At 43.1% G+C, this 14,627-nt stretch overlaps 1 protein-coding gene across 1 annotated transcript in view; it reads right to left on the bottom strand.

Annotated features, from left to right (window-relative positions):
• The window catches only part of SNED1 (sushi, nidogen and EGF like domains 1), a 2,603,997-nt gene that overhangs the window by 1,685,928 nt on the left and 903,442 nt on the right, over nucleotides 1-14,627 (bottom strand). Inside the window, exons 7-9 of the mRNA XM_069213662.1 lie at nucleotides 9,688-9,801; nucleotides 6,248-6,361; nucleotides 5,364-5,489 (exon numbers count right to left, since the gene is read on the bottom strand). Coding sequence (XP_069069763.1) covers nucleotides 5,364-5,489; nucleotides 6,248-6,361; nucleotides 9,688-9,801 — 354 coding nt within the window. The remainder of the gene's footprint in view (nucleotides 1-5,363; nucleotides 5,490-6,247; nucleotides 6,362-9,687; nucleotides 9,802-14,627) is intronic.

Raw genomic sequence — 14,627 nt, forward strand, 5'->3', positions numbered from 1 at the left:
GAAAAACCCTCATAAAGCAATATTAAAGGAAGTAAAAGAAATATAGACTTACAGGGAGGCTATCTGGGAGAAAAGGGGTTAATGGAAAAAAGGCAATGGGTCAGATTTCATGAAGCAGCAAAATAAAAACACGAGTTAATTCTGTGTTTTGGTAAACCAGCTGTCAGCAAGGAAAGCTAATTCAACCTCCGTAAACATAACCATAGTCACCTGGACAAGGTATGTCAAAAAACTATACTTGGACAATAAACAAATAACATCTGATGGGTAAAACAACAACATCGCAAGAAGCTATCATAGGAAGTGCTGTCGAGCTATTAATATCACGCTAAATGTGGATAATGGCATGAATAACATGCGCCCCTCAGGGCCGAAAACAAAAATGTAATGTCAAGGAAAGAACCATTACTCTATGATGCCTTCATTGATTTCACTACAGCCTTTGATTGTGTGGGCAGAGGCAGGCTATGGCATAAATTAGCTACATGGGATTCCATCGTCCCTTCTAGGAGCAATAACGCCTCTACACAGAAACTTGAGTTAAAATCAAAGTATCCTCTAAATGGACGACAATGGAGAAGATTCAGAGAAATAGAGGATTAAAGCAAGGTTATATTATGGCCCCGCTACTGTTCAGTCTTTATCCAACAGATACCAACAATGCACTCAAAACAGCAAGAGTCTTTCAACCAAAGCTAGCAGGCACAACATTCCAAGAATTACAATATGCGGATAATACTCTATTAGTTGATCATATCTATGGGCTTCAAAGAACCTGGAAGGGCTTGTTGTTTACTGCAACACAAGTAACATTAAAATCATTAGCACAAGATCGAAAATAATAAGATTTGGCAGCAAAGTAATCAAGGAGTGCCTATGGTACCTAGAAAACAAAAAAATGGTGAGGCTAAAATCATGCACAAATCTGGGTTTCTGGATAAACGAAAGAGGACACTGAAACTCATTTGAACATGTTATTAGGCCACTGCTTCTGCACTGAACTACATATTTCAAAGACTGTTAAAAAATCTAACGGGTCCAGATCTGACAACAATATGCAAGGTGGTTAGAAGCAAATAAAGGCTGTGATTAGCAATAGGAATGCTCGCATTCAGAAGTACGCTGAGAAACTCGTTGAACAAAGGCCAATGTAGATGCTAGCAACAGCTCTTTCATTTGCCCAATTCTATAGTGTCAGCTCAAATTTGACTCAAATTCAATTTTGCAAGGCAAGATTTGACACGCAATGCCAGATTTTTAGCATGCTGAATGGAGCTAAAAGAAGCTCTAGCTGATTCCCTAAAACATCATAAAGAAAAAAAGGCAAGTCTATTTGGAACAAATACTTTGATGAGTGATCGGAAATCAAGAAGCTGAGGAAAAATGGGAAAGTAATATTTCCAATAAACAGATAGCAAATGTGTTTATGAAACAGGTTAAAAATATATCGACAAGCCAGCACTTGCCAGAACTGAGCAAGAAAGCACACACGAAATTGTATGAAAATCTTTATGACCCTCCAAAAATGCCAGTGTATCTATAACAACCATTGTCCCTTGCGACAAAAAGACAACTGTTAAGGCTGATATGTGAACTCATACCTCTAAAGGCATACCGCTATGGGAGATTAAGGGGTACTGTTAATCTACTTTACAGACTATGCAGGTTGGCACCAGAGTCAGTGGCGTGATGGAACTTGAGGGCCCCCTTGCAAAATACCTGGAGGGGGCCCCCTCAACCCCCCCGACACAGTCAAGGGCCTGCCGCCCGTGCACAATGTAGTGTGCTGAAGAGGCCCCCTGGAGCTCAGGCCCCCACCAGCACCACAGGGGCTGTGGGGGCCTTTGTTACACCACTGACCAGAGTTGATAATTCATATATGCGCAGCCAACGGAAGGCGATACTGGTTGCTCCTGATGTTCTGAAGTTTAAATATAGAAAACTGCAGAGGCAACAGAAAGCTGGCTAAAGGGGGAATCCAATCACCTGACAGCCATAATTTTGAAATTCTATAATTGTACAATAAATGAATTGAACAAAGATAAGAATATTTTATTTCCAGAGGGTAAATTCATAGGGGACCCATAAGAAATGTGCATAGTAATGCAGGAGTGATATAGAAGTAATTTAGGGTCATTAAGCATGAAACACAAGGAATAGATCATTTGCAGCGAAAGATAACATGACGCTTCTTTTCATGGTTTTAAAGTACTGTGCACTTTGTCTATTTCTATCACCTCTTCTATTTTTGTAAGCCCTTGTGGTATTTCTATATGAAATGTGTAATGATTTAAATTAATCATAAAATAAACATATCTATCTATCATTTGGAAAATAACTGGAGGATGAAAGACGCCACAACCAATGACTAGGAGTCCTTTAAAGCTATGTTAAGGGGAGTGCATGAGCAACATGCATTGTATAAAGCGATTAATGCAGCACATTCTAACCCAACAAGAAGGCAAGCTAGCATTTTTGCTGACGAGGAACTGGGGGGGTCTCAGGAGGATGAAAGTGCAGTAGGGACAACCTGAAACACCTTAGACGGGTCACCCAAACATGTAGGCAAACACTATATAAGAAGGAGATAAATAGGAGAGCATTTTAGCCTGGTTATTAAAAAGAAAAATACCTTCCTTAATATTGGCTCTAAATAAACCTGATGGAACAGTAGTGGAAACAAAGGCTAGCACCAACAACACACTCAGTAGGTGGAGAATTTATATAAATGACCAGTGCCAAATCGTGAAATCTCAGCAACAGAATTCTTGTAAAATATCAAGGTTCCGAGACTCACTCCAGATCAGAGACGAACTAGACGTAGAATAACTCTTTGCAGCTGTACATGGGCTACACCACATAACCCCAGGATCAGATGGCTCCCCACTTGGTGTTTTATCACTCATTTATGGCCCTGCTTCAAGATGGGATTGTGGATGTTTTTGTGGAAGCCAAGCACAGGAGATTTCTGGAAACCATTAAGGAGGCCATAATGGTCACAGTACAGAAGCTTGCTCCAGGAGCACTGCGCTTGAAAAGATTGTTATCTAAGTTATATCTAAAGTTTAAACAAATAGATTGCAGAGAGTAATCAGGACCGTAATGCAGAAGGATTATAGTAGATTTATTATGAGCTGCACTATGCTCTGAACCTTGGTAGGCTCACTCATTTCTTGGACAAGACAGATGGAGGGTGCCATAGAGGCACTTAACATTGTAAAAGCATTTGATACCCTAGATTGGCAATATATGCTTTAGGTCCTCACCCGGATGGGCTTTGGGCCTCACTAACTGGGCTGGGCAAGGTTATGAAACCAAAAGCATATGACATGAGTCAAAATTGGGCGTCTGATATCAGATAAATGGAACAGAGAGGGGCACCATGTATGGCTGCTTTTATCCTCCCTACTGTTTAGCCTGGCAGCTCAAAGTTGTCACTAAGATTAAGACAAGTTAGGCCGTCGTGGGAAGCCGGGGTAGGAAACACAGTACTTACAGTGTCAATGTATGCTGATGAAATTCGACTATATATGGAACAGCTACAAACCACGGTCGCCCAGCAACTAAAAGAACTAGATACTTTGCAGCTGCCTTTGGTCTGTACATTAAGAGAAATAAGGCAGTCTTGTATCCCTTGCCTAGCCTGGCAGGGAAATCATTAGAAGAGCTCCTGGAGAGAGGTTTACAAAGAGAAACAGATACATTTCATCAAGTGGCGATCCAAATGACCAATTCAAAAAGCACAAATAAACTTACAATATGGGAAGGGAGCTCCAAGGTTTAGGAAAACTAGTTCGATTCTGGACGCCTTTGTCACTCTCCAAAATAGGGAGGGTAGCAAATGCAAAAAAGTGACATTTCATCCCAGATACATGTATATGCTTCAAAGCACTATGTGCCCAATCGCCAAATCCACCTTTGTGGAGCTCAAAGTACTTTGAAGCTGGATAGCTCAAGGTGCCTCAGATCTAGAACTCTATTAAATGGCCAAATTAGTCAGAAACACACCCCGAAGGTGTACTTAAGGAGAGAATTTGGGGGAAAAAGACTGCTTGTGGGATCAGTGGGAGAGCGGCAATTACCGATTAGCCTGATGTAGGGTCATAAATTGAATGTAGATAGATCTGATGTGGTAGGCCAGGTGGCGATGGCATGGGAAACAGCAGTTAAGGAAGTCTTGAGAATGTCTAAGATCATCAGATCATTGCAGGTATGGTGGCTACAATCATTTCGACAGGTAAGTCAGGCTCTATGAAGATATGAAGAATGGCAGCTACTGGGCGACCTGTGATAGATTTATCATTTTTGAGGAAGCGCAGGAGGAAACGGATTGTTCCTGTGCAGTTACTTCAATTCAATAAACTGACTAGAAAAACTGACAAGAATTGTGAAGGAGATTTGGGCATAATTCCCCATTTCACCAACGACCTCTGTATCTTTGGAGGTAGTGTTGGAAATTGAACAGGGCCGTAGGTTAGGTTCACACTTATACAAAGCTTTGAAAGATGAAAAAAAAGAACTACAAAAAAAGCGAATCAGTTGTGGGATAATAACTTACACTAGCCATTGACAGACACAAAACTGGATCAAATGTGCACAAGGAAAAAAAATTGCTAGTAATGCCAGATTTAAACAGGCACATTTCATTTTTCTACATCGCATGTACCTCACTCTCTCCAGACTACATAACATATACCAAGACAGATACCGAGCAAGCCTAAGAATTCAATATGTGTACATGGTTATTGATGCTGTGGTAGACGTTTCATGGGTTTTTATTTTCAGTAAATGAAACATTTTAAAGAAAAACACATCATCCAATGAAAGCAGAATAATTGAAGAACGTTGGTGCAACAAGAGCAAAGCTTTCCCTGAACCAAGTAGACTTAAAAAAAAAACACTCTGCCGTTATGGGTGAAAAATACATATTGGCTGAGGGGTAACGCTGTAGGCTCTGGAACTAACAAAGCTTTTGACCGATGAACTTTGAGCAGTATTTTTTTACTGCATGGCATGCGATTTTAAATTACTTCTTGACACACAAATTCAAGGTTTCAGAATGCCCAATAAATGAGTAAATCATCCCCAATTAAAAATCATTACGTACAGTTTTAGCATACATATTACGTCTTGCAATCCTCAAGCCCTAAATGGAAAAGCATTATTAAATTGGATGACAATCCCTGGTATGATTGCAATCCAATGAAATTGTGTACATTTTGTAATACTGTCAGAGGTAATGAAAGTTAGGTATTTCTTTACTGCATTATTGTTTCATACCTTTTTCCTCGTAACCACCCTCCCACATAGAAACTCACTGCTCTCATGATCCCCTTTCCTTTACTTGATGCCGTGCCACTCACGCTTTTCACAGTGCTCTCCAATGTACTCCTCTGAGCACTCACAGCTGTATTCCTCCTCTTTCTCTCTACAGGTTCCTTCATTCTGGCAAGGACTGGATGAGCATGCCCCTGGTGATGGGGTTCCACCTGCCAAACAAGAAAATAGAGCACAAAGACATCTCAGATGTGGGGTGGGGCGAGATTTGAGACACTGATAGAGCTGGTAAACTCCCAAAACTAAGGCTCAGCCGACTATAGAAAAACCTCCCAAAGCCGTAACACAACTATGTGCCCTATACATATGGGTGTGGATGCCCATGACATTTGAGTAGCAAAGTCACTAGATCAGAAAGCCTTGAATCATTTTGTTCCTTTGCACCCTGGTGTCAGTGCCTGCAATTTCTAGGCCAAAGCAGTGTTCATGGGGTCATGAGATGCAGTCAGTTGAAGGAGATATAATACATTCTACCACTCCACTCAGTGCTGTGTGCAAGAAATCAAAGCTCTCTCCATTTTCAAAAGTCGGCCCAAGCTAAGAGATCAAGTCACTCAATCGCCATACACTCATAAAGTGCACACATCGCTGTTCTCACAGAGGCAGAGATAAGCAGCAAAACAGTGTCATACAAAGTCTTATCAGTGCAGTAGAGAGGAGTCAGACAGATTCCCAGAACGCACGCGTCACATTAGAAATACTATTTAGACTTTTCACAGTGAAGCCCTTCAGAGTGGTTTGAGAATTCACATATACAGAACTATTCAGCACAGATTAATAACAGCTGTCATGCAGAGATAATACATATACATTTTTCAAACCATTATGCTATAGGGAGCTCACGTGAGGAGGAATGGGAACATATACGTGGCGACAGGCAACATACATGAGGCAACTTCGGGATACAGACCTGCGTTACAGTTGGGTCCTATATAGAACTCAGGACAAGCACAGGTGTAGTTATCAACGAGGTCAATGCATGTTCCTCCGTTTAAGCAGGGTCTGGATTCACACTCATTTATATCTGAGAATAAAAACATATAAGCTTGTCATTCAGATTGAGTGGCTAGTGCTACATTTTCTGGATGATCCTATACGGCATGTGGACTCTCAGATCTCTAACTACTATTTCTGTGTGTATTCTCGTTGTACCTAGGGTGACGACCACCCTCCAGGTAATTACTGACACCGCAGAAATAATTAGACTAACATACCTGAAATCAATTATTTCTAGGTGAAAGGTTCAGGGCTGGAGGAGATATTGATAATGACCGGGGATGATGTGTTCACCCTACTTGCACCTAACTGTTTTATGTGCCCTGTTGCTATGCTTTTTACCAAGATTCTTTGTTTTTATGGTTCTGAATGCTTCTTCTGTTCACAATTAATCTATGTGACGTGTTTTAATTTTAAATGCCCCTCATTTTTTTGTGTGTTGTTCTGGATCTATAGCCACATCTTGGTTGCTTGTTGTGAGCAATTTGTTATTGCCCATATTTGCACTTTGTGAATGCAAGCTTCAGGATCTTACAGGTGCCCCAAACACAGTTACAAGACTCAAAATCTTATTTGAAGGAGCAATCTTCAATTGCTGCAGAATCAAAATATAGAGCACGGCCTTCATTGGATACGCTACGTTAAGACCGCACCTCATGATGTGGCCCTGCAAATAGGCACCTCCCTTGAGCTAAGGTCTCTGCCTTGAGTCATAACTCTAATTCAGCACTCAACCTCTGACTTGTGGGGATGGGAAGTATCCCCATCCCCATCATGTAAAGCGACACCATCATGGTATGTGACCACCATTCTGTCAAGTGACTCGCTTGAGAACTGGGGAACGGGGCACCTGGATAGGCCCCCCCATTGGTTGAACTGGGCTCATTGCTCCGCTTTCCTGGGGAATTAACCTATGTGTTGCACTGTAATATTTTGTACAGCAAACAAACCGTGCCCTGAGACTACTTCTCGTTCTGTGAACCAACCCATGTTCTGTGCTGTGACCCCTGTCATGTTCGCATTTTCCTTTCCTGTATTATTGACTGCATACTGCTATTGTGCGATGTGACCCGATTCTGTGCAGTGACCTTCATCCAATGTCATAGGTTCTATCCAATGCTATCTTTGTCCTTTGGTGTTTTTAACTCCAGTCTTGTGCTGTGACTCTCACTGCCATGTATACAAAAGCATTTCACATAACCAGGCCGTTTGTGACCACAAAAATGCTTTTTGATATGTACAAAACACAAACTGTGATTCAGTAACAAGTTACCGAATTGCATTTTGTGTTTAGTGATTCTGTTTGGAAGGAGCGTGTTTAGGGTATCTTTTACAAATACCAAACTGCACTGGTATGTATAGATGTTTTGCGACCAAATTAGTGTTGCAAATCATTCATTTATTACTGACACCTCAAGAGCGGTGGTAACGATTTGCAAATGGGAAGAGGGTCCCCAAAGGACCCCCTCCCCTTTTTGAATGTGTAACAAATATTTTTTAAGAGCAGGCAGTGGTCCAAAGGAGTCTTAAAAATGAAACTTAAACGTTTCATTTGCTTCTTTGAAAGGTATCTGGTGTTCCTTTAAGGAAAAAGGGATGCATTTAATCAAAAATGCTTTATTAGAAAGGAATTGCAGACATAGTAGTCTGCTGACCCCGGCAGGCCACCATTCCTGTGATGGCTGCAAAACCTAAATGCAACCTACTTCATTAATATGCATAAGGTAGGTCTATTTGAGACACCGTTAGGAATCTCTAAACAAAACCCAATGTATTTTCTACATTAGGAATAGCAATTTTCTAATTGCGATTTGTAGAATATCACAATTAGGTAATCGCTATTCGTAAAATGTATACATATTGCCCTCAATTCTATACAGAATCACACATTTGTATCTATTTCTTATCTGTTATTTGTTGGCTCCACACTTCTTTCAAGCAGGATCTTTGCTGTACAATCCTGGATCAACTACCTCTTTCCTCACCTCATCTCTTTAAACAAAATGCAGTTCTTTTATACCCAGAGGCGGCTCCTCCATGTGGGCGGAGGAGTGTTGCCCCCCAGCCAGCAGCAGCTGCAAAACCTTTAAAAGAAAAGAATTATAAACTTTGTTTATTATCCTTTTCTTTTAAAGGGGTGGGGTCACAGGGGTGAGAGCAGTGTGAGGGGGAGTGCACAGCATCCCCCCTCACTGCGCATGTATGTTTGGCCGGCCTGTCTCGGGCTGGCCTGACATACATGCGCAGGGGGCTCTCTCAAGCCCTGGAGAGACCCCTGCACAGGCTCTCAGTCTGCCTGGGAGCACCCGGGCTGGGTGCTCCCAGCCAATCCTGACGCTGTTTTGAGCAGCATCAGGATTGGCGCAGGGCAGGCTGGGAGACTGTGCCTGCAGCAGGACGAAGGAGAGGAGCAGCACGGGCGCGGTGAAGAGCAAGGTAAGTTTTTTAAAATCTCCCCTACCACCGCGCGCGTTCCCCCAACCCTTCAATGCCCAGCGAGCTGCTCGTGTTTATACGTCCTGTCCCCAAGGATGTATACTTCATACATATATCTAATTTATTGCAGCATTGTCCATTTCTCATTTGGCACTTATCCTGGCAACTTTCTCACTTTTCCAAACCAAATTCCCCTGATCTCTGCTACAAGGGAATAAAAGACCCTACAGATTATGTATAATTTATACTCTTAACATTTTAATCTACTTAACTCCTAATTTGTCCTTGCTTGAAACTATTGATTATCTAGTATCCCTGGTGTCCCTTCTAACCTACTAGCCCTCCTTTGTTCTATTCAACCTATTTTCAAATCTACCATTTTCATTCACCTTTACCTGCACTGCATGTTTCTTTCTCTTTTATAACCTTCCACTGACTATCTTTCTACTTAAAATTACTTATTCTCGTTTGTGCTAAAGTGTGTTCACCTGTTGGTCCCATGCTATTTTTCCTCTCTTAACACAAATTTACTTCCTTTCCAATCCCTAACTCTCAGGGCCTACTGCAAAATCAGTATGTGCTCTCACTATCCCACATATGCACATTTGTACATTTGTTCTTTTTACCTTAATGTCCCTACATACCACAGTGCCCTCCCTTCAATAATTCACAATGCTCCTACTGTCACTTACTTTCGTAACCTACAGAAGAGTCACTTTTTTTTATACCAATTTCCTTCTTTCTTCTTTTCTGTCACAGGTTTGTTCCTCCAATTTAGCATTTTTATATACTGTACATATGTAATATACCTTTGAGAAAGTGTTATTTAAATTTAAAAAAATAACAGAAAGTTAAAATCTGTTATCTGATCCTGGACCTGGGTATTTTCTTCACTTTGCTTCCTCCCCATTCGCTCACCTGTTTCACAGGTCTCCCCAGTGTATCCTGGTTGACACATGCAGGCTGCCATCTTATTCTCCACCAGACATTCACCACCATTCTGGCAGGTCTTGCCATCACATGGGGAGTTCTCTAGTATAACCAATAAGAAGTAAAGAAATCATATTTATAGCCTGGTGTTTGTTTGGCTGGGGAAAATCTGCTATTTTAAATGAGCACATCAACAGCTACAACAGGAAGTGATGGACAATAGATAAAATTCTAGATTCTAGTCAATAACAGTTTTTTATTTAGATTTATCCATAAAAATCACATCAAACAATATTAAAAACATTTCCTAAAACTTATAGCATAACATTAAAAAATAACAACTGGTAGCATAGAAGCACTTAAGATTAGTGTTTTGTGAAACACAAATCAGAGTTACCTTTAGCCGAGTCTCGACTAGAACATGTCCCAACATGTATTTTCTTTCCCTTGACAAGGTGGGCTTATCAATAAAAAATTACCAACTATCAATTGTATGACAATTACAACGCAAATATTAGGTTATAATATTCCTTCTATTTGAAATATCTGATACCCACCTCTAGTTTAAATGGCAGATGTAAGATAATTTATTTGACAGCCATTCATTAAGAAAACTTACAATATGTGTAACAATATTTGATCCTAGATTCACACCACACAGGCAGTTGAGATGCAGGTGGGGCACATGGCCACTGTTGCATCTGAGTCTTGGTGATGCATTGCTTCTGGGTGGATGAGGAGGACATGTGTGTTGGCAGGGCTTGGTCTTGCCGGTGAGTCCATGGCCTGCCCAGACACAGAACAGCCTATCTATCTTTCTTCTTGCAAGATGGCACACGGATACGGTTTTCAATGATACTGGCCCCTCTTGTTTACTGCATTCTGTTTAAAGGCTGTGTTGGGACAAATATCACACCATTACATCTCTCAAAGGTGGCATATATTACAGGTCTCTCTGATGCTGCTTTAGCTTGGACTACTCAATTGAAGTCAAACACATGTCTGGATGATTATACAACTTTTTATAGCTCTTTGAAGAAGATGTTTGAGAGACCAGATATAATTTTCAGCTGAAAAACCTTTATATGATGTCCAACAAGAGAACGCTGATATTCTGATGTGACTTGTTTTCGTCAGCTTACGCTCTGACTACTTAGACTGAAAGAATTTGGATGATGTTTTTTAGGGAGGGTCGCAGTTATGAAATTCTGGATTAATTTGTGTCCTCTACTCCATCAACATCCTTTTATTTTTTTGAGCTAGTAGATACTGTGCTTCTCATTAAACATCACCTCCTGGAACACAAATATGAAGGTGAAAAAGTTAAGTTTCTGGCCCATTCCATTTGTCAAGTCTATTTGCTTCTGAAACATAGAGGTCTGTTCCTCTGATGCTTCTTCCATTCAGAAGGACGTACGCCGATCAGTACTGACAGGTGTCCTCTGTCTGAGACTGAGAAGGGTTGTAGATAAAAAGCTGGGCTCTACTTATGTTGTGAAGGAGACAGTCTCTTAATTACGGTTGTTTGGTTCACCCTGCCAAGAATCTGAAAGAACACCAGCGTCCGTCCCCTGTAGGGATAAAAGAGGAAGGGCCTAAATGGCTCCCTTATATAGGATCATTTTATAGAGAAATCAGTACTCAATTATGTCTATTGCAAATTGTTCTCCATTATAGGGATGTTCCAGCGCTTTTAGACTGTGGTGCTTCAGGGATGTATATCCATAATGATAGGTCACCAAAGAATCAGATGATTCAAGTTCTGTTAGAACATTTGAATGCTTGGCGCTCCATTAGAAAACAATCAAGTGCCCTGGGCTTCTAATGGCCGACAGAAGCTCAGAGCTCCAACATTCCAATGTTTTTGTTCACAGTTGTTGCTGTGAACAAAGGCCTCATGGAGCCCGAAGGGATTTCAATCCCCTCATGCTCTGTGAGGCCATTGTTTTATTTATTAGAACATTCTCCCCTCTAGTGGCAGAATATTCCATTAGCCTTATAGCCCTCCGTAGCTAGGCTATATGGGCGTTAAAGTCCTGCTACCTTGTTAAAGACCCATACCTTCGGCTCAGTCTTTAACGCTGGAGCAGGCCTTTAATGGCTGATATAGCCCGCTACAGCAGGTTCTAAGGCTATAAAGGAAACTCCAGAGAACTTTATCAGACTTTTGACACAATAACCTTAGCATCTGGCCCTGTTAAAGAAAGGCCAGATCCATTGTTGATATTTTTTGATACTCACAAAGAGACACTTTCCTTTGATAAATATTTTCCTACATATGCTGTGATTTTTGGATTACTGTGATTGCTCAGGCACAACCTGTACCTCAGCTGCGCTATTCAAAGACTATCATGTTAATCAAAATGACAAAAAGAAGTGCTAACAGCACTCTTCCTCACATTCAATTTAATCCTCAACAGACAATCGACACACAGATCAAGCTTAGTAAAAATGGTGGCTCCTTTATTTAAAAAAATAAAGAAGAGTTTTATGTAGCGTAAACCAGACCCTTTTGATGACAGAGCGCTTTACAATAATAACTAAATTAAGTTATACCTCAAACTGTATGCTATGCACATAAAAGTGGAGTAGGGCATGCAGCAAAAGTTACTGTGGTATTCTGTTGTATATGAAGACAGAAGCTGAGAGACAGGTCTGGAAGTAGTTGGGTTTAATACTGCCTCATCCGAAGCTCCAATACAACTGTCTGTTCACCTCTCAAATCCTAGGCGAGCATGGAACTCAAAATGCTATGCCCAAATAAAGAACCAGTAAGAGAGAGAGAGAGATGTGAGGCATTGATAATACCACAGTAACATGAGGGAGTAACAAAGTCAAAATATTAAGAAGAACAAAGATGAGCGTGGCTTCACCAGCAAGCATGGTGGCCGCTCTGTGAAGAGCTTCGCTTGAAGAGCAGCTAATCCGTCTGTCACTGCCGCTTCCCGGGATCATCCGACCCAGGTCAAGCTAAGGTGCGGTGGTGATCCGATGTGCCATCATGGACATGTTGGTCCGGCGCGATAAAGCCCCTTGAAGCCCACCATTGTTGGCAGGGAGTGGAGATCTAAGATGACCTGACCGCAGAGAGAGAAGAGAGGCGGGAGTGTCGGGGGCCCACCAGGAGATGCTGTGGAGACACTGCTGGGGGTGCAGTGCTGCCCACACAATACCAGAGCCCGAGGGGCCCTGGAGGAGGAACTGAGCCAGAGGGGCCGACAACGGTGAGAGACAGGCCCACTGATTGCTGCTGCAGTCTGCTCTGGGCGTGGGACGCTGCTAAGGGTGCTGGCAATTAGCGAGGCACGGCCGCATTTAAGAAGCTGTCAAGCAGGAGGGATTAGAATCTATGAGGCATCGATTGAGGTTCCCTGCCCCTGCCCTGCTGGTGAGTTTCAGGGGGCCCACAGTGTAGTGTCAGTTGGGGGGGCACTCTATGCATGAGAACTGGGGAAGGGGGCACCTGGATAGGCCCCCCCTTTGGTTGAACTGGGCTCATTGCTCCAAGACACCCATCTGGGAGGCGATCCATGGCCCGGCCCTCAGCCATGTACATTCGGCCAGAATGTGCCAGGGCTAGACCCAGCTGGACTAGCATTTCAGTGGCTGGGTCAGTCTTGAACGGCCCAGTCTTGATCCAATCACCATACGTGCCCGTAAATTATGTTTTTGGCCTTGGGTGCAGTGGCTGCAGTTGCATCAGAAGAACTGTGACATGGAAGCCCTCCGGGGCTGCAAGCCGCCTCCCCTGGGGCTCCCCACTCCACCCTTCTAGGTCATTGCGCTGTGGTAACTTCTGGAAGGTATGCTTCCTCAGGAGGCACTGGGAGGAACATCAGATTGAGCACCAAACAGACCGGATCGGAGTCTGGGGCACGGGTGGCTTTCTGACCCCCTGCAGTTCTTCTTCCTGCCTCTGGGAGGCTGCATCTTCTCCCCGAGAAGGTAGCTTGTTGGCCCAGTGGCCCTGGGAGTGATGCTGGGGGCTCAGGCTGCTTGACTTTGAAGCAAAGCCCGATTGGCATTTGTGGGACAGGTGCTACTCACCCCCGAAACGGGGGATCCTAGCCTCACTGCTTTAGGATCCCAGGGTCAACTTCTTCTGGCAACACTGGCATGGCGAAGTATAAGCCGCAGCTGTGACCTCTCAGCACAAAATGGACAAATACACTAAACAGCAGGCCCTGGCTGGAGGGGCAGTGCCGGTTGAAGGAGCTCCAGTTCCGGAGGGGGACCCCCAAACCTCACTCATCCTTAGCACCATCCAGGATCTCAAGGTCACTATGGAAGGCAAAAAGGGTCAACTGAAGGAAGACCTAGCACTGATTAGACAAGACTAACACAACACCACGCATAGGGTGACAGAGGTGACGAAAGAGGTGTCAGAGGCTGACGACACCCCTAAAACACATGGGGACTGTTTGGCAACCCTGCAATGCCTAGTGAGCCAGCTGGAGGCCTTTGCTGAAGATGCAGAAGGGAGACCCCGCAGGAACAATATCCGAGTGGTGGGCATACCGGAGGAGGTAGAGGGCTCAGCTTCAATGAGATTCATGTGGGACTGGATGAGCAGCTGGGTGCCTAAGGAAGAGGTTTCTGCCTGCCTCATTGTAGAAAATGCACATAGACCATTGATTGCTAAACCACCTGTTGGCGCAAGTCCCAGACCATTAATTGTGCATATACTCAACTAGCAGGCAGGGATGTAGTCCTCAGGGAAGCCGCAGGGTCGGCCAGTTGTCTTTTCAATCCTCTCTGTTGACGATTTTCCCAGACTATACTCTGAAGGTACACAAGCCCGGTCGGTCCTTCCATGGCACCAAGCAAAAATTGAAAGCCATGGGACCCAAGTATATGTTCCTTTTCCCGGCCCGCATGAAGGCACTCTATCAAGAGAAGACACTTTTCTTTGACTCCCTTGGGGTGGT

This window comes from Pleurodeles waltl, chromosome 11 (assembly GCF_031143425.1).
Source record: "Pleurodeles waltl isolate 20211129_DDA chromosome 11, aPleWal1.hap1.20221129, whole genome shotgun sequence".
NCBI lineage: Eukaryota > Metazoa > Chordata > Amphibia > Caudata > Salamandridae > Pleurodeles > Pleurodeles waltl.